Source organism: Ochotona curzoniae, unplaced genomic scaffold, assembly GCF_017591425.1.
Source record: "Ochotona curzoniae isolate NIBS_2020 unplaced genomic scaffold, NIBS_Ocur_1.0 scaffold_4506, whole genome shotgun sequence".
Lineage (NCBI taxonomy): Eukaryota > Metazoa > Chordata > Mammalia > Lagomorpha > Ochotonidae > Ochotona > Ochotona curzoniae.
Genome location: NW_024467119.1, coordinates 40338467 through 40358563, shown reverse-complemented (window position 1 = coordinate 40358563; position 20097 = coordinate 40338467). Strand labels below are relative to the sequence as shown.

The 20097-nt window shown below is 36.7% G+C and overlaps 1 protein-coding gene across 2 annotated transcripts in view; it reads right to left on the bottom strand.

The window, feature by feature from the left end:
* Positions 1 to 11354: 11354 nt before the first annotated feature.
* BANK1 (B cell scaffold protein with ankyrin repeats 1) overlaps positions 11355 to 20097 on the bottom strand; it is a 253141-nt gene continuing 244398 nt past the window's right edge. For both annotated transcript variants that reach the window (XM_040967018.1, XM_040967019.1), the window contains exons 14-17: positions 18818 to 18847; positions 17823 to 17878; positions 15641 to 15704; positions 11355 to 15337 (exon numbers count right to left, since the gene is read on the bottom strand). In XM_040967018.1, coding sequence (XP_040822952.1) covers positions 15645 to 15704; positions 17823 to 17878; positions 18818 to 18847 — 146 coding nt within the window. In that variant the 3' untranslated portion in view covers positions 11355 to 15337; positions 15641 to 15644. The remainder of the gene's footprint in view (positions 15338 to 15640; positions 15705 to 17822; positions 17879 to 18817; positions 18848 to 20097) is intronic.

The window sequence follows — 20097 nt, the reverse complement described above, 5'->3', positions numbered from 1 at the left end:
TACCAGAAAATCAAGGAACTTTAAAATAACTGAGGAACTAGCATATAAGGAAAACAAAAATCTTAGTGTAGAATAAAAATCTTTTCATGACACTGGTAACACAGATTTTAATTTGCTCAATATTCTACAAATTTGGATTTTTCAATAAAATATGACAGAATTCCCAGTGAGTTTAACAACCTAGTATTGAGCACTTTAAGATTTACTTATTTATCTGAAAGGAAGAGATAGAGATATACGTTGCATTTGCTGATTCATTTCCTAATTGACTGCAATGGCTTGGTCAAGCCAGGCACCTAGACACTGGTAGCTGAGACAAGTATTTTGGGCTATCTTCCAATGCTTTCCCAGGAGGATTAGCAGGGAGCTGGATTGGAAGTGGAGCAGCTAGAGGGCTCATATGGGATGCTCGATTTGTGGGGGGTAACTTAACCTACTCCACTAAAACGCTCACCCCAATTTCTCATAATTGTCCTGATCATAGTGTGTTGGTCTGCTGACAAAAGAATTGTCTGTGACATTTAAACCTTTTCTGGAAATCTCTCTGAGGGTTTCTATGTCCCTTATGTTTTAATTGTCTTTAATTTTATCTGGTTTATGAATTAATACTATGTTGTGTAAGAATATAACCCAAGAAGTACCACAATTTAATAACCTACTTTCTTTATAAATACTTCAGAGTTGTTGTGATGGAAACCCCAGATTCTCCCCAAATCTTGTGTTTCAACTTTGGATTTAATTGTTGCCTAGCCAAAGACTTTTTTTTTTTTTTTTTTTTTTTAGCAAAGAAATGTGCAGTATTTAGCAAGTGGACATTTTATTCATGACTAGATAACAAAATGAGTAAAATACTAAGAAAACAAAAACTAGAAAATACAAACACATTAGGGTACTGCTTCTCTGCATTGAAAATTCTCATTTGCCTGCTGGTATGTAAAACTGGGTTCTTTATTATAACAAGTGTAATTTTGATTTGGGCAAGTGAAAAAATATATGTCCATCTACCTAGGAAAGTACTGCTGTGTTTTCAGATATATCATGAGTTTCTCGAGCAAACAAAGTGAGCAGTTGTTTGAGTTTGTCAACAGCACCTCTGAGTCAGACTACCTTATAATGCCACAGATGGAGGATCTTCCACAGCACACATGTGACTCATGGTCTTAAGTCTTAAAATAAGGTTTTCTCCAGGGCCTTATTCCCTATGAAAATTTAGGGGAGGATCTTTGCTGGACTATCTACCTTGCAGTGGTTGGGTGGCAAAACTTGGCTTATAGATAGTGGTTTCATATCAGTGATACATTTTCCTAACATGCGTTATTCCACTGTCCTCTTACAGCACAGACACTGGTCCTGATAGATTCAAGGCCTACCTTATTGTGGTATGATATCATGTAGATTATATCCACAAAGACTTTATTTCCAAAATTAAGATCATTTTCGTAGTGAATGGTGACTGGGAATTCAATATATTGTTTGAGGAGTTCAGAATTCAACCTACAGCATATACATTTTGAATTCTTTGTAGTCTTGGTTACAGGCACAAAAATTAATGCCTATTTTAGCAAAGTACAGCTTATTGGGTATTTGGTGACACAATAGATGGAAGGTAGGAGAACTGAAATAGGTGATAGGAACCTGGAATATTCTTGGAGGTGTACAAGTAAGGTCATGCCACTAAAACAATCTGACATTCTTTCTGCTCTTGTACTTGATCAATCTAACAGGTGAATCGATATCCTAAGAATAAGTATTTGATTGACTGAATTTAATAAAATGGTAGTGCCGACTATGGTTTAAAGAAGGATCTGCCACTTGTGACTTATTCAATGACCTGAATCAGTTGACTTTCTTGTCCAAACTCTAGCAAAGGGACAAGCCTCGTCATGCATCAGGATAAGCCATCACTAGAAATGTCTGTCTCACATAATGGAGCAGCAGGGTTGAGTTTCCAATCCAGCTTCCTGCTTAATGCATCTGGGAAGCTGAGATTGTGTTTCTATGAATTTTCTTGGAGCCCCCAAGGAAATGTCTTGAGTCCCGAATTTGACCTGGACTGCCACCAGCTATTACTGATATTTGATGTAATAAACCAGTTCATGGAAGACCTCTCCCACTCTAACATGTGCACATGCCCTTAGGAAAAGTTACAGTAAATAGGGAACTTTTTCAAAAGGGTAAAAGGTGCAATGATAAGAATAGGGAAGGGGAGGATACAGACACTTATTAGCCAAATACCACAAATATCTTCTAGAGAAAGATAACATCCATAGCATCATGGTAAAATGAACAACTTATTTAACAGAATGTTCAAGTTCATATATCAGCCAAAGTGTCTTCTGAGCGAACCTCTGGCAACCAGTACTGGAAGAAAAAGGGCAAAAGCAATACTTACATTTTTAAATGTTTCTACATATAAAAGCCAATTTCTTAAAGTTGTTGTGAAGGTGAGAAATCATGTAAGAAGCTTGCACCTGATCTGTCAAAAAGCAGCTGACCTGTAAGTCATGCTCTCCATTGTTTGAAAGCTGGATTTTCAGTCCACTTTCACAGATGATTTGATTTACACAGGTCTTGAAAAAGTAATCAAACCAGTTATTTTAACAAATGGCCCCAATCATAAAAGAAGACAGAGGATTCCTGGAAAATATTATTGAATATAGAATACATTTTTGTATCTGCCAGGAAATCTAGGTTGTGCAACAATTGGTTGAAATGAGGAGAGGCAAAAGCTATCCGCAGTTCTACATGACAGGGGTACAAAACCCCCAAAGTAACGCTCCATGCTCAAGCTATTTTGTAGGTGGATAGGGAGCTCTTTCTAGAGGACAATGTGAGTAGTGTACCCAGCAGTTCTACATGTTAGATCACCTTGGTTTGAGTGGCTTTTCTTCCTTCCACATTACTTTCATTGTATTTTTTATTGAAAAAAGATACAATAATAAAAATGAAAATGTCCATAATTTATTACCCAAGCTATTTGTTCTTTTTCCCAACTTATGATATCATAACTGTATATTTCTACCAAGTTATCAATATGTATTTTATGATCTATTTCACATTCTGTGTTAGGGCATTTTCTGCATATTCTCCAGAGCAATGTATGGGTGGAATCATCCTTTACCTCACGCTCTAACCTTTCCAGATATTTATAGAATTTATCATTGACTGACATCACTGTATATACTTATTTCCTTAATGACTGAATATATTAAAATTGAATATAGCAGGAGAAAGAGGTGTGCCTATCATATAGTAACCATTCAAAGAATATTTGTTGAATAAAGGGATTAATGTTATTAGATATTTAGAATTCATGTTTCTGCTATTGCTTTCCAGTCAATAATGAATATCTTATTGCATGTAGGCTTTTCCTTTTCTTGAATATTTCTTTCTAATTACATTGATAAAGTGAATGTTTGCTTTTGTTCACACTCATTCTTACTTTCTTTGTCATTATTTGGCCATTTATTCATATTCTGAAGTACCTGTACTGGACAGTGTTTTACAACTGAAAAAGATGTGGATGAAGTTCTTATCTTCATGGAACCTGCATTGTTGTGAGGAGTGAGATAGTAAATGGGCAACTTCTGATCAGTTAGTGACACCTGCTATGGAGAAAATTGTAAAAAGGTGCATTCAGTGAAACTGTCAGGAGAGGCCGTGCACAGAAGGTTAGTTTGGAGAGCTTGAAGTGAGGCACATGAATACATTAAGGCCATTACTATATATACTTCCTCTGTGTTACCATGTTACGTACCAATGGATCAAGTTGCTCATAAAGTTGTTTTAGGCTTATTTATGAAGTGTAGTTCAACATTAGATTAGCTTTGTGTTAGCACAATAAAAATGGGTGTTTTACATACTTGTTGCTTGTTTGCAATTCTTCATAAGTGAATACTTCGTATTAGGAGTTTATCAATGGAATGTTGATACTTACAAATCTGAATGTGACTAATTCAAAATACAAATCTTTATCCTGATTTGACGCTATCATTTTCATCTTTCATTGTATGGCCTTTCTTTAGAGTGTGTACTTTAGTGGGGCAAACTGAAATTAAGAAGTGTTTGTAGGGGCAAGCAATTGACATGAGGTAAACATGTTGTTTGGGACACATATCCGTCTGATTTAAGACCTGGCTGTGCTCCAGATTCCATCTTCCAACTAAAATGTACCCTAGAAGCGCAGCAAATACTGGCTCAAATAGCTGGATTCTGGCACCTGTGGAAGACTGGGGTTGACTTGTTCTGTTTTGGGCCTGGCTGAGCCCTGGGCCTGGTTATTGTGGCATTTGGGAAATGCATCAATCAATGGACTCTCTCATCCATACATACATTCTGTCTGTCTCTCTCCCTGTCAGAGAAGTCAGGTAAATTTTTAAAAAGTGTCTGATTATATTAATATAATATTTTAATTCTCCATGTATCCACATCCCATGCCATATACCTTATTTTCTGCCACTTGGACTAAGGATCAGCCTGTGTCTGACACTTAGTAACAATATGCAGTAAGTGTGACAATGTCAGAGGCCAGAAAAAAATGTGGGCAGTGGGTATGTTCTGTTCTCTGCAGTGGCATGTAACTGTCTCAGCCACACTGCTGGTAGATGGGAGCTATGTGGCACAGAGCTACTGTGAAGTCCCAGTGCAGGCTGTGCTAGCTCTGCACCACCAGCGAGCTCAGCTGAGCCACTTACATAATCTACAGATGAGTGCAGTCACAGGAGGGAGCCTGTTCAGACCAGCTGAGTCCCTACATACTTATCAGTTAAATACATGTTTATAGCATATGTCACAGGGGCTTCATAATGATTTCCATGTAGCAACAGTTGTTGACTGGTATAATTCAAAGACTATCCATCCCTAAACTGCCACTCTAGTTTTATTTGTGTTGGTTGCAGATGTTAATGAAATGAAAACATCTTAAAGTATGCTAAAATACAATGCCAGTGTTGGTCAAATACAAAAAATGCTTTGCTATGTCCTCACATGCACTGAGTAGATAAATTTGGATGAGTAAAACTGGGAATAACAAAGAAGCATCCTTTGAAAGAATTCCATCAATATGAATGGTTCTCTTTGAATAGTGCATATATGAGAGAGGGGGTTGTTACCTGAGCACAAAGAAGAATGAAGAGGCAGGTGTTTGTTGCTGTGGATAAGACACCTATTGAGATGACCCAACCCATATCAGATTGTGTGGGTTTTAGTCCTCGCTCCACTGGTAATTCCACCTTGTGTTAATGTATGCTCTGAGAGGTAATAAGTGATGGCTGCAGCAGGTGGCTCCCTGTCACCCATGTATGAGACCTGAATTGAGTTCCCAGCTTTGGCTTGGCTCAGTATATATATATATACATACATACATTTGTAGGTTTCTTTGAACATTTGTAAGGTGAAGTAGGAGATGGGATACCTGTTTCTCTCTGCATTTCATACAAAAACCAATGAAACATGTGAAAGATATATTTAAAAGTTATTTTAATTTGAGCAGAGTTATACAGAGATGAGGAAAAACACAGAGAAAAATCTATCTACTTGTTCACTCTCCAAATGGCTAACATGAGCTGGGCCACTGCAAAGGCAGGAACTTGATCTAGGTCTCCCATGTGGGTCCCTGGGCACAAGCACTTGGCCCATGGTTTGCTGCTTTCCCAGGCCGTTAGCAGGGAGTGGGATCAGAACTGGCGCACTCAGGAGTAGAACTGGCACCCATTTGGGATGCCAGTGTTGCAGGCAGAGGTTCAGTTGTGAAGCTGAGACTCCGGCCACATTTTAGAGGTGAATTTCCAATATATTACTGATAAGGAATAGTGGATACACTGCTAAATATAATACTGTTTTTTTTCCTATAATTACAAGAATAGGGTAGCCAAGATATAAAAATGTGCTAAATGGATAGTGTGTTTCTCCAGGAACACTGATATGGTAATGATCTTTCATCTTGGAATATTAGACCATAACTCATAGTGACTTTCAGGTAACTAGTATCATTGCATGGAAAGCATCCCAGCAGTCCACTACTCCCTTATAAAATCTATACTAGCCTGAGGCCCTAAAAAAACTGCTGTGCAATTCTGAGCTAAATAAATGAGTCAGAAAGCAGATGAGATTGTGGTTCAAATGCTTGTATCTGAAGTGCTTTTCTGCTCAGCCACACAGTGTGGGAAAGAAACTGTATTTGAGAAAATAACATGATCCAAAACAACTGAAGTCATGCATTAATATTCAATTAATCTTCCCCATTTACATATTCATTGTTTTTCAAAATTGAGAAAGTTAATTCAGGAATAGATTTGATGCATGTGTCAGATGTATGAAGGTCTATTTTTCTGCACTCTGGACTTCAAAATGTGGCTCAAGTCAGCCTATAAAGTTAATGATGAGGGGTTGAACATGCCTTAAGGAGGAAACAACTAGACTTAACACAATCCATAATTTTTGTGTCAGGAATAAAACCAAAAGAACTAAGCAATGAATAATTTAATAGTAATGCCTTGATTACATGCGAAAGTGAAATACTTACCGATTTTGTAATTTGCTATGTTTAGGTTTTGATAAGAGATTATGGTCATTTAACTAAATATTTTTGAGAAATAACTAAAATCAAGTCTGAATTTTACCAGTGTGTTAATGAAGTTTTAGATATACCTGCAAGAAAAGAGGGCTTTAAACCTCTTGTTTAAGCTTTAAAGTGTTATAGGCTTTATAATATTACGTTAAAGAGGGTTTCAATTATAAGCACCTGAATAATCTGAAAACTTGGGATTTATTCCAATGGTGGATTTATGCCAGAAGTAATGTTATTTCATGGATCAAATAATGTAAAAGATGGATCAACAACTTTTATTTTTAATCTATTTTCATTTGAAAGGCAGATTTTACACAAAGAGGAGGTGAGACAAAGGTCTTTAATTACGTGGTTTACTTTACAAATGCCTGCAATGGCTAGAACTAGGTTAATGCAACACCTGGAGCTTCGCGGTATCCCTTGTGTGTGCAGGCCAGCCTCCACTGCTTTCCCAGGCCATAAGCAGGGAGCTGGTTTTGAAGTAGAATGGTTAAGACTCAAACTGGTACACATATGGGAAACCAGCACAACAGGCAGTGCTTTATCCATGCTACAATACAGTTCTGTCCACAACATTTATTCTTACTAGAGTTCTGGGAGTGAGAATTGAGTAGCAAAGTGAGTTATCAGAATTTTCTCTAGCAACATTTTAAGATTTATTTTTATTGGAAAGGCAGATTCACAGAGAGAAAGTAAGACAGAGGAGGATCTTCTGTCTGCTGACTCATTCATTCCCCAAGTCACCGCAATGGCCAGAGCTCAGCCATTCGGAGCCACTCTGAAGATAGGAGCCTAGACGTTTCTTCTGGGTCTCCCACATTGGTGCAGGGTTTCAAGCCTTTGGGCCATCCTTTACTGCTTTCCAGGCTACAAACAGGGAGCTGGATAGGAAATGCAGCTGCCAGGACATGAACGAGCACCCATTTGGGATCCTACTATGTACAAGGAGAGGATTTTAGTCACTGTGCCCCAAGAAATATTTTCGTTAAGTAAAAGTCTGAGTTAAATTTAGAATCTTGCTTATCAATAGGTATACCAGTTAGAATTTCATTTGGGAACTAAATGACTCTAAATTTTTAATCAAAAAGGCATGGTACAGGGAGGTAAGTGTCATTGAAATCTTTTTAGAAATTTTAAGAGTTAGCTCAGGTTAAAAACTTGGGTAGCTAAGACCTAGAGATTGGGGAGTGATTATGCCAAACACAATAACCCATACACATAAAGTTAGGGACCAGATGCTTGTTGTAGATTGTGTTGGCTATGCATACTCAAATGATCTGACATAACCAGGTGCTGCAGTAGTAGAGAGGAGGTTCACTCTCCCCTACTCCCTCCCAGCTTCCATATCTTTCATGAAATTATTATTGGTGGAATGTATGTCACATCTTATCCCTACCTCCATGGGGTTCCTGGAGGAGGCAGAGAAGCATATGCTCTGGCCAGTAACTTCCTTTAATCCAAGGGGCATAAAAAACAAAGGCATGAAAATGGATGCTGGAGCTACCTTCAGAAGACTGTTTTGAAGATCCTTGTTAACCTCCTCTTTTTAGGAAGGTAAAAAACAACCAAATAAGTCATACAGTTCTATATTCATAACAAACTGCATAAATAGCATTTTGGCAGAATCGATACATATTTCTGTGCATTAACAAGACGCTTGACATATATCCAAACTTTTTAATTAAAAATTTACTTTTGTATTTAGTACAAGGAGAAATATTAGCTTCTCGGTTGTATAATTTCTGTTGACATAGAAGTAAGCTTTTTGGAGAATATTCCAAAGTGAGAACTAATGTTGGTGATAGTTATAATAATTCAGTGTCTATTGAGCATTAACCATTTCTCAAGTATTTTCATACCATTACTTCTCAGATTCACAACTGTACAATGAGAAGCTGTTAAGCCATGAGAAAATGGGTAATAAAGTTTTATTGGGTTTTGTGATATTCAAATTAGCTAGATGTCGTCTCCACTTTATTGAGAACATAATCCACCAAACCAATCAAATCAGGAAATGCATTACCTGTATTTTTTTCCCAGGTGTCATCAGCCACATCAACAAGTCCTGTTTGTCTCTTAAACATGTATTACATATCCCATTCTGCAGTCAGAATGCATTTTTGACTTAAAACCTGGCAGTGGCTTAAATAAAATCTACGTGGAATAAAATCCCCCATGTTCCTCCTTATCACTTCAAGATCATTTCATTTCTTTTATCCCATTCCCATCATTCTGTCACTTGGACTGCGGTTTATTCACTGGGGTAGTCACAACAATAACAGCATAATGTAAGCTGAGTGGCTTATAGGACAGAAATCCATGTCCTTGGAGTTCCAGGGTGGGAATAGTCAAAGCACCAGCAGGGTGATATCCTGTGATGTCCTTGAGTAAAGTTTTTCCTCTTGGATTTTAAATGGCCATAACTAACCAGTGACTTCATTTATCCCGCCTCTTCAAGTGGCTGTGTCCAAATTCCCTTTCCTGTATAAACACACCAGGCGTATTTGATTAAATTTCACGTAAATGATGCTGTTTTGATCTGACTCTTAGAAGTCTCTAACTCTAAAAGTCACAATCTGAGATACCAGAATTTAGAAACTCAAAATAATTTTTGAGGTAAAAAACTATCAATGAAATAAGTCCCCTCATTTCTCACTCTGGGGTCTTTGCACTGGGTATAAGTTCTACCTTCACTGCTATTTTCATTCCAATTTGTATTGCTGGGTCACTCTTGTCTTAGAAGTCTCTTCTGAAGTCTTCTGTCACCACCCAAAGTGAAGCAGCCCCACACCCTGTCTCATATCCCTGTACTTTACTAGTTTGAATTGGGTCTAATATGTTCTGATAGCTTCCATTATTTTCATTGTTTATTATCTCTTTTTCCCAAGTATATGCCAGAATGTCAGTTGTGGGAGGGCAGGTAACTTTACTGTGACATTTGCTGTCTTCTATCATGATATCAAAGAGGGCCAACCCTGGCCTGGAGAAGATGAAACAAAAGAAAGATTTCCTTCTTCCACAGGGCTTTGGCATTCAATATTCTTGCTGCCTGTAACATTTTTCTGATATAAAATTTTGGTCAAGTTTTCAAAGTTCAGGTTTGATTCTAGGCCTTTTTGATCTGTATCCTCACTCTGCATACTGTTTGACAGTTTGTTGGTGCTGCTTGCTTTTGCTTTTGGCAGGTGCTCCCCAAATAAATATTAAGAACAGGCGAATGGGAATCCCAGTGCCTAGAAAACTGTCACATAATGCAGTGTAATAAAAAAATAAATAAAATGAAATAAAAAAAAGGTGAATAACATGCTCCTGAAAGGAATGTGTTGCCTGCTGACATGTATAGCAGCCTAATGAGTATAGCTGCTGTAACATGTGGAAGAATGGTCTTCCTATTGATTGGGGAACTGTATTATACATACACAGTTGGTATTGATAAACATATTTGTTTATAATAAATAATAGAAGTAGCAGCAGTAGTCCTAAGAACAAAACAAGCTATGGATTTAAAAAATTTTTTTCCAGGTTATATAGTACTACCTCTATTATTTCTCCTGGTCCCAAATAAGTTTTCTCTCCCATCTTGAAGTAGAATGGCCTTTTATTTCCATTTCAGAAGTTGACATATGAGCAGAACCTCCATGAACACTGGTTTTCTGACTGGAAAAATAGCTCATTGTTCAGGAAACCCAGAAAGCATAAAGCACAGTATATTTTTTAAAAATATGAACCAAAGTTTTAATGGCCTTGGATGAGTTGTTTTGCCATTTTTTGTCATTGCTCTTTATGTTAAACTGGGGAAGAGTGTATGTAGCCAATACCCAAATACAGGGAATATGAATGTCACAAACAATCACAGTTTATGGAAGCCTGAAAAAAACAGGTGGAGATCCCAAGTGAAGGTCTTACACCTTTCCAGTCCCTGTTGATGGCAGATCATCTGCTAGCGTTGCCCACATTAGCCGATGGGAAGATTTGTGAGGGGTCTGGGAATCGGTGGATCTGTCCCAAGTATGGAACAACTCTGTTCCAGGATGAGAAATGCCAGTCCCATGACAGGTAACTCAGGGCTTGGAAGCATGACTGCATCTCTTTCCTCTAATGCCAAGGCGTAAAAGCCAGAATGTCACTCCACACTTTTGTGAATCCCTTGGTCTCTTTTGCTTGAACAAAGTGAAAGTACTCAGGGCAAAATCGTTATCACCTTTATCATGAATGATATAACCTGTCCATCCTCACCATGGGAAAGAGAGAATCAAAACTGTTGGTTAATTTCCTAAAGAGAATGCCTCTACCTCTGAGTCCTTGGGAGGCATGTTTTGTATAGAAAGCAAAATGGCAACACGAAAATCATCCCACTGGATTCCATTGGTTCAGAAACTGCGTCACTGTTTTACACAGCATGGCACATCCCTGAGTGATGATAGAGCAGTTCTCAATAGAAACCAAGGTGAATGTTTATCTGAAGACCTAGTAAGAATGTTCAGTAAGAATAAATGGAAATTAAAGTATTTTTTTCCTAAACACTTATTTCATAATTCATTTGAGGACAAGTGATAGGTCACTGATTTTTTTGAATGAAACAATTTTATTTTTTGCAAACTCATAATTCAAGGTCTTATTTTTATGCTTCACTATGCAAGTCCCAGGTACCAAAAAAGTCTCATATTGTCTAAGGAAAACATCAATGGTTGATTGTGCTACAGCTTCCTATTAAGCAGGTTTTGGATTCCATCTTAACACATGACTTGAGGCAATCTTTTCTCAATCCATAGTGAATGTGGCCAACATACATATTTAGCAAGTATAAGCCAGTGTTTCCTGTACTATGTAAGTATTAATAGCTGATACTACATTTATTTATAATGTTCTATTAAAATGGAATAAAACACATGCACTTTCCAGATTCTGTCAGTCGATGTATCTCATTTTAGGGTAATGCCTTCCACAAGTTCTTTGAAATATAACTTGAGAAACCACAATTGTAGAATCTTTCCATTTGGGGTTTCCACTTGGATTCTGTATTCTTATATTCATAAATGATCTAGGTGGCTATCCAAAGTCTTGTAGTCAGTTTATTTTGGAACCACCTGCTGCAAGGCTGTATGTAGAAGCCAGCCAGGTGACAAGTCAGCCAAATATTCCACCAGTATTCCCAATTAAAACAAAATTATTTCTTTGCAAATAGCCTGCATTGACTATTCATTGTGAACTAAAATGTTCTAAGGAATCAGTGGCAAATAGGATTATACATTCCAGTTTATACCTGTTTTTAATATGAACTACTACAAATAATCCATATCACTATTCAAAAGCCCTTTATGGTTGATAAACTAGTGCTTTGTGTTTTATTTCTGAACTAACATTAATATTTTTTATTTTCATCTGTTTTTAAGGCAAATTAGAAAGGTCTGTCAGCTGGTTCACTCATAACAGCTCACACTAAGGCATGCAGATTCTTGTTCTTCTGCATGGGTAGAAAGGGCCAAGTACTTTGAGGCACCACCTGTTTCCTTCCAGGGTGTATATAAACTGGAAATTGGTTTAGCAGCAGAGAAGGGGCTTCTGTCAGCACTTCAATGTTTTTGCCTCAAATGGGCAATTTGCTACATCGCAATATTCACTCCTTAATGTTAACATTTTTATTCACATTTTACCGAAGTTGTCACAGGGGTGAGGGAGATGGAAATAACTGGCTCATACAGATTGGATATAGCTGACTCAAGTTCAAAAATGTTGAGTCACTCTTGCTTCAAAGCTGCACTGGTCATTTCCTAGTGTATGGTGTCAGTCAACAACCCCAGTACTAGCATCTGCCTCTTGAGGATGAGGTTATTGAGCAAATTATACACCATCACCTTAAATTTTGAGAATAGTTTTTTACAGTTTTGCCTTTTGCTGTCTTTTATGTGGTATCAGACTTTCAGGTATAGCTAGCAGTTATAGACAGCAAGATCTAAAAGTAAGGTCTGCTTACCACCACTGTGCCAACCTGCTCAGGCACACTAGGTTAGTCTCACAACAAAGAACTCTTTCCTAAATATTTACCCATTTAGAAAAATGAGTTGAAAATTAATGTAAAAAGAAAATTAAGTCAAAGTTACTAAAATGAGCTCCCTCGAGGATTATAGCAAACAAGAAGGAAGTCGAATGAGCTAATACTTAGCACACAAATAGGATGCAATAATGACTCAAGTTGAAAGGTCATTCTCATTAGAAAGCAGTTTCATTTTCTAAAAGTTAATGTCTTAAAAATTAGTTTCTGTGATAGGACTGTTACTGTTGATTTTGAAAACATTTTAGATGCCTGAATTCTTCTGAGTTTTTCATGGACTATTTAAAGACTTATGGACTTTAAACAAAAGTGTTTCCACTTTCCAAAATCACAAAGCTTAATTTTTAATTTGAGCAACCTCAAACCATTAATCTTGGATTGCTTTATAGTTTAGTCCAGAGTTCTCAATCTTGGATGCTAGCATTATGGATCGGATACTTCTGACACTTCCTTGTCTTAGGTATTGCAAGATGTTTATCAGTATCCTTCATAGTATATACTGTTTCGGGACCATGTGCCCGGGAAAGGCAGTCCAAAATAATTTCAGATGTCAAATTTCCAGGGAGGAGGGGGAAGAAGAATGTCCCAGTTAAAAACTCACATATTTTCTTCCTATTTATCATAGTGGATTCTCTAGGTAGAAAATAAGGGATTTAGTATTTAAGATGTAACATTTATAATGCAGTTCAATACCAGTTCAAAAATCTCTAAAGTCACAGTACTGGTAAATTCAAGGGAAGAGTTTTGACTAAACCAAGGAGCAGTGACTTGGGAATAAACGTGATACTTGTAGAGGGGTGACAGGAAAAATCAGCAGTTCAAGGTCTTCAGATATTCCTCGCAGGCCTTCCCATTTTCAGGTGATGGCTTTCCTTTCAGGGTCATGGTAGGAGCTCCTATAAAATGTTCAAATCTCCATGGAAACATGAGATCTTTCCATTCCATTAACTTTGCTCCTGTTTCCTGTTGTCTTCTACCACTAAGAAAAGGCATTACTTCGGTGGCCAAATTTAATGGATAATGAAATGTATGTTTGATCTTCAACTGGCTTTCTGGGCTTCGTCTAGAGACTAAAAGTATTACCTCCCCATGGAGCAGATTCAGGTAGGATCATTTCTAAGTTTGGTTTACTGTAATCTCTTTGTATTCCTTTATCTCCCTCCTCCCATCCTTCACGCAACAGGCAGGATGAGGACTCCTCTGACGCTGTTCCTCCAACATTGTCTAGTCCTCTTCCTGGCTCTGGCAAAGCCTAATCAGTCAAGGACAGGAGTCAGGGCAAAGAAGCTAGAGTTGTCAGTTATGTTTACATTTTTTGTTTCGCTTTTCTGTGTGATGACAATGTAGTAAGATTTCAAGGGCCAGGAAAAAGGTGATTGAAGAGGCTTCTGGCTTTGTCCTTCATCTAGGCCTAATCCTCAGGCATGATAGTCACCAGTCTTGATATTTGATCTCTACCTCTATCAAAGACACAATACTCAGGCCCACTTTTACTTTAAATCCAGTCTGGGGTTTGGATTTATTTGTGTTAGAAACACTTACTTCACTGGATCTTGGTAGAAATAAAGACAATTGCAAAATTGTAGTTGGAAATTCTTCCTTTAGTGATGATAAACTCATTTGAGGTTTGTAGATCTAGAAAGTTCTAGAAAAAACAACTTTCTCCTTTTCTATCTGGATGGGACAGCCCACAGAAATGACAACTCTGTGTGTGGGTGCAAAACTATGCAATAAATTTGCGAATGTCAAAATCAGAAGCATATTCTGTCACAAACTAATCAAATTATGATTTTAAAATGATCATATTTGAGAATGTTAATGGCTATAAAATCCTATGAGAAGCGTTTTAGAGTGTTTTTTAATATCCGTTGACATTCTTGCCAGTGTTTAGAAGCTAGAAAATGAAAATATTTCTGTTACTTTAGTTATATACAATGAAATTCCTTTCTGTAAAATGGTAAATAAATCCCTCTTTTTACTGGTAAGCATAAAAATGTGGTGGTTTAATTTCCATGCATTTATTTTGAAAAGACACCGTTTTAAATATTCAATTTATTTGTAGTATTTGTACATACAATCATGGAATGATGAAACAGCATTCTAGTCCAAGCTGGTAAGTTATTTCTAAAAATTAGCTGACAAAATTAAGTTTTCAATATAGAATATGCATGTAGAGCTCTATAATGATGGGAAAATGTAATGAAGTGTTTTAATTGATGTGAGTCAGGCACTGTTTTTCAAATATAACAAAAAATAGAGCTTTGAATGTGAGAAACCTAAAAAACTGATCAATCACTTAAAAGTAAAATATATGCTAAATGAATTTGTATTTACATATTGGCTGTTATTAATACGGAGTAATCCAGTAAGGTTAGTGCCTCTAATGGCCCCAAATAATTTGGTCACACAACATTGAACTTCTGTACTTTCATCTTCCTTTGTCACTGAGGCAGCCAGTTTCCATTTTGACAAAGTGCATTACAAATGCAAGTATTTTCAAATAACACAACTGCTCCTTTGGCATTCTATTTTGACATTTATAAACCCATCTGGAACAGGAACAATGCTAATAACTTGTGACTGTGCCAAATTCTGAACTTCACAGTCTCACTTCTGTTTTTATAGTACAGATTTGCCCTGGAGAGAGCACAGCATCCGAATGTAAACTTGCTTCATGCAGAAGGCACAGTATCTGCTGATTGTTTCATTATAATAACCTGAAAATGAGATCACAGGAAGTGTATTGTAAATGACTCATCAACTGGAATTCATTAGCTGGCACAGAATCACTGCATCCATAAATCTTTAAGATCAATCACCTTTAGTTTAAAAAACATACATGCTTATCCTTTGAAAATAAGACAATTAAGTAATCAGTTTTGTTTTTTAGAAAAATGATTCCTTCAAGGATCTAACAAGACTGCTTTACATTTTTATATGTGTGTATATACATATATACACATATATACATACACACATATATACATATGTTTTATACACACACAGAGCTGATGTTTTACCTTTCTAATGATCTTTTCTGCAACAGAAACCAAATTCCTTTTCAACATGAAGTCGAGCAGGAAGCTAGGAAGGAAACAAAAATAAAGTGACAGATACAGAGTTAGCATGCTTTCTCTGTTAAGGTTGAACAAAGAAATGCATCATAATGCCAGCTGCCTTCCATAGCCACGGGAGGATCTAGAGGGCAAATGGCTTTTTAGAGGCAAGTGGATAGGACAGGCTCCAGCTTAAAAGGAAACTGGATAATTGTAAAGTTCAATGAACTACATCAAAGTATTTGAATTCAAATTTTATTCTTATTTTAAGGAAGAATCGTCTAAGCATTGGGAACTTGTGTTCTTACCCCAATATCTTTTTCTTAAGAAAATATACTATGGTGGTGTAGTCCTGATTTGTTAGAATGTTGGTATAATGTTAGTATGTTAGAATGCTAGAATATTAGTGTTAGGCATTGTTAGGCCCCTTTGTGCCGAGAAACCACTACTTTGCCAGGTCAGGAGGCACCTGGGCTGTGGGAAAATTCCGCTTCAGTGATAAATCTGTTCTTTGTTCCTCCGCAACCTTGTGAACAGTGTCACCAACCTTATCTATCAACTAACTCAGGTTCAGGAGGGCAGGTGTGCAATTCTCCGGTCCTAGGAACTGGAGGAGCCACAGAGATAAGGGTGTGAGAATGGGATGAGCCATAAAAGATAATGAGTGTGGGGACGGAGTAAAAATTGACATGTCTGAAGTTTGTTACTTTTTGAATTAACTTTAATGTATGTTACAGCCAAAAAGGGGCCTATATAATCTCTAGCCTTTTGCTGGTTCAGTGTCTGACATCTGCTTGGCTTGCCTGTGTGCCCTAAGATGGTCTGATTCCAGCATGCTATCACAATAAACTCTGCCTGATTTGCATTACCAGCGAGACTCTGTCATTTCTGAAGGGTTGGCAAAACCAAACCCTAACAATTTCACTTAACAAACATATTTCATAAGCCCTAGATGTTGGTGCACACCTAAAATCCTGCTATATTAGAATCTATTTATGAGCTCATGAAAATGTTTATGAAAAATGCAAACTACACATGCATTTAAAAACTTTCCTGCATCAAAATAAAGTTTTAATTCCGTATTTCTATGAATTTCATTTTCTATAAAAGTTTACTTATTTAGATGAGAGAGTGACAGAGAGAGAGAGAGATCTATCAAAGGCTAGTGTATTTCCTGTACGATTACTAAGTTTGAGGTTGGGTAAGGTCAAATCCAGGAACCTGGAGCTCTTTGTCTTCCATGTGAGTGACAGGAACCCATGCACCTGAGTCCTACACACCACAGGGATTATAGGCGGAGCAGCCAGGCCTGCAACTGGCACTCCAAATTGAGATGCTGGCATCACAAGTGGTAGCCCAACCCACTGCACCACAATGCTTCTACCTTGCATATGGCACTATAACTGGTGAACCACAGAATGACCTAGAAATGCAAATAATTCAGTAAGTTTTTAAGCTAAGTTAATATGTGTGATTTTATTATTTATGTGAATCATGAGAGCCAAGTGTTAGCAAAATTTAGAATTGGTTAATCATGAAAACTTACCAAGTATTCTAATCTCTATTTAAAAAATTAATCTGTCAAAGAACCTTTGCTAACAGTAAAAAATTCCTATATCACAAATAGTTGGGATAGTATGATTTTTTTATGAAACAAAATTGTGGTCAGGACATTGCTGAGTATTGAATTGGTGGTTTCGATTTTCAATTGCTGCAATCCTTTATAAAGTATTGTTTTTAGCATTTCACTAGTTATTTTCTATTAACTCTTTGATATGAAGTAGTGTGTACTTTTATCAACAATATTTCGAATCTATAATAGGCTTTAAGTACTGCATACATATGATAAAGGATTAATTGTATTTCTGCTGTTGAAGCAGATATAGATGAATTTGTAAATCCTCTAAGAGCTCTGTGGTCTGCACCTTTTGAATTCAGCTGTATTTTAGCATTGGGGACTTTTATTTTTTGAGCTCCTTCTCTTTCTCAATTTCATCAAAGTACTGCTCATCAGTTTTTCACACAGATATATGCAAATTATCCATATTTGTGTTTCAAAACATTTCAAAATGTTTCAATGTTTTTCCTCATCAAAGGAGTTCCTGCTCCACATTTTATAAAAATTAAAAATATGATCATGACTCACCTTATTGCTGAAGGGTATGCTATATAGCAATTTTTCATTGTGGAGAACTTCATTGCCTAGGAATACAAGCTCTGTCACAACTTTCAGTCATTTTTGCATTTGGTAATTCAGCACTTTCAAAAATGATATAAACAAAGAGCAAACTTAGGAAAGTGCTTAAAAGGACATGTTGAAAAGGTACCCTCAGTAAATACACTTTAATTTCTTCTAGACTTGATTGAATTAGGTAGGATATTGAAGAATCATTTTAGTTAGAGGCAATCATCTATTCCCCTGAAGGTAACACGTTCACTGGGTTGCGCCTTTTTCTCCTCCACATCCACTAGGATGGGCCAGTTGCAAAGCACAGTTTTCTTGTTCTTTCTACTTGGCTTCTGTAATGGTTTCTCTGACTTTTCCCACAGGATTCCCATTTTCCATTCCAGTCACTTGTTCATTCTACTGCTTTTCTCTTTCCACATAAAGGGCTTTGGTCCACACTAGAAATGGGTGCGTCTAGATTACTCAACAGCTTCTCTTTCTCCAAAATTCAGCACACATTCTCTCCCCATCATGTCGAAGTGAATTGCACTTTCATCTTTTACTCAAATTCCATTTGTTTTACCAGTAATCCTCATGTATCAAGCATAAGCCACCAGTAATATAAAAGACCACTCTATATGGCTATTCCCCATGATACAATTCTTACATATAATTTGCATATGATAAAATTGAGGCCTAGAGAGCTTAAGTAGTGTACTAAGAGTATCAACTGGTAAGCTATTAAAAGCCAGGTCCATCAGAGTTGAAAACACATGCTCCCATTTCTATCTTGTGGTAATTCTAGTGTTGCTATTGTAGAATTACCTGGCATTATTTTGGGTGTTAGGTGGCTTAGCATGTAAATACATAAAACCTATAGGAATGTTTTATTGACCTAATTGTAGTTACTAAAAATGGTTTACCAGGTGCAATGTTTTTATTTTAATATGCTTCAATAACTAACAGGCACTTACCACTTGGATGGTGTACAATGTTGAGCTTATCTAGAAGACAAAAAGATTGTTTTGTTCAATATTTACTTTAGACTCTTGTTTTTAATTATTTACTACTTTTTCAGGAGACTATGAAATCTTACATTGTGATCTAAAAAACGAATAAATAGAATCACAGTATTTTTGGTTTTTATCTACCCAGCCACTAAACAGAAAACCATATATTTTACTTTTTTCCCTTCCAATCTTTGTTCTAATATAATGTAATTTTAAGAATGCTTAGTAACAGAATGTTTAATGCATAATAACAGATTATTTAATAAAATAACATACTTAATATACATACATACAATAACATATTTGCTACCCTTTCTGGATATTTTTAAGACTGAACTATCCAATTCAATGTGTATCTTTGAAATATATAATGTATATTTTCTTTATAATAAAATTAATATATTTAGGAAATTTAAAAAAATGACATCAAGAATATCACATCTTCCATAGCTGGATCAGTGGTCTGGGCTAGAACAGACCAAAGTCAGGTGCCTGGAACTTCTTCCAGGGCCCCTAGGTGGGTGGGTCCAACTATTTACCGCATCTTTGTCTACTTCGTAGGTAAACTGGCAGGGAGTTGGATTGAGAGTAGAGCAGCTGAGATTCAAAGCTCTGCTCATGAGATACTAACACCACAGATGGTAGCAAAGCTATTGTAATGCAGGCCACATACAGCATATTGTGAATGTTCATAGGAGTAAAAGTGGATGACTTTTGACAAAAACACAAAACCAGGTGCCCACCAATCTGGTTAGGACGGAGGCTGTATCACCACCACAAATTACTCTCACAAGTTGTTTTATGTCATATCTCGGCAAACCTTGATCTGTTTTCTATTTCTACAGATCCTTTGTATCTAGAATCTCACATTCATGAGGACTCCTACAGTGACCTTCTTTGTGTCTAGTATCATGACACTCATTTATATTGTAGTGTTTAAGTGGAGGTATTACTTTTATCTTGGAGTAGCATTCCATAGTGTAAATATACCACAGTATGAGTAAGGTAATTTTCTCTCTGCAACTTGCATTGCTTCCAGTCTGGCTATGTTGAATGGGATTCTATGATCTTTTCTGAACAAAACTTTGGGTGGGTATATGCTTTCTTTAAGTCTGAAATACTTAGGAATGGTATGTCCAAGCCAGATGGTAAGTCTATATTTGATTTTTATAGTATTCACACTGATTTATCCCCCATACATATTTAGCCAATGCTTAGATTGGACAGTATTTAGATCTTATTCA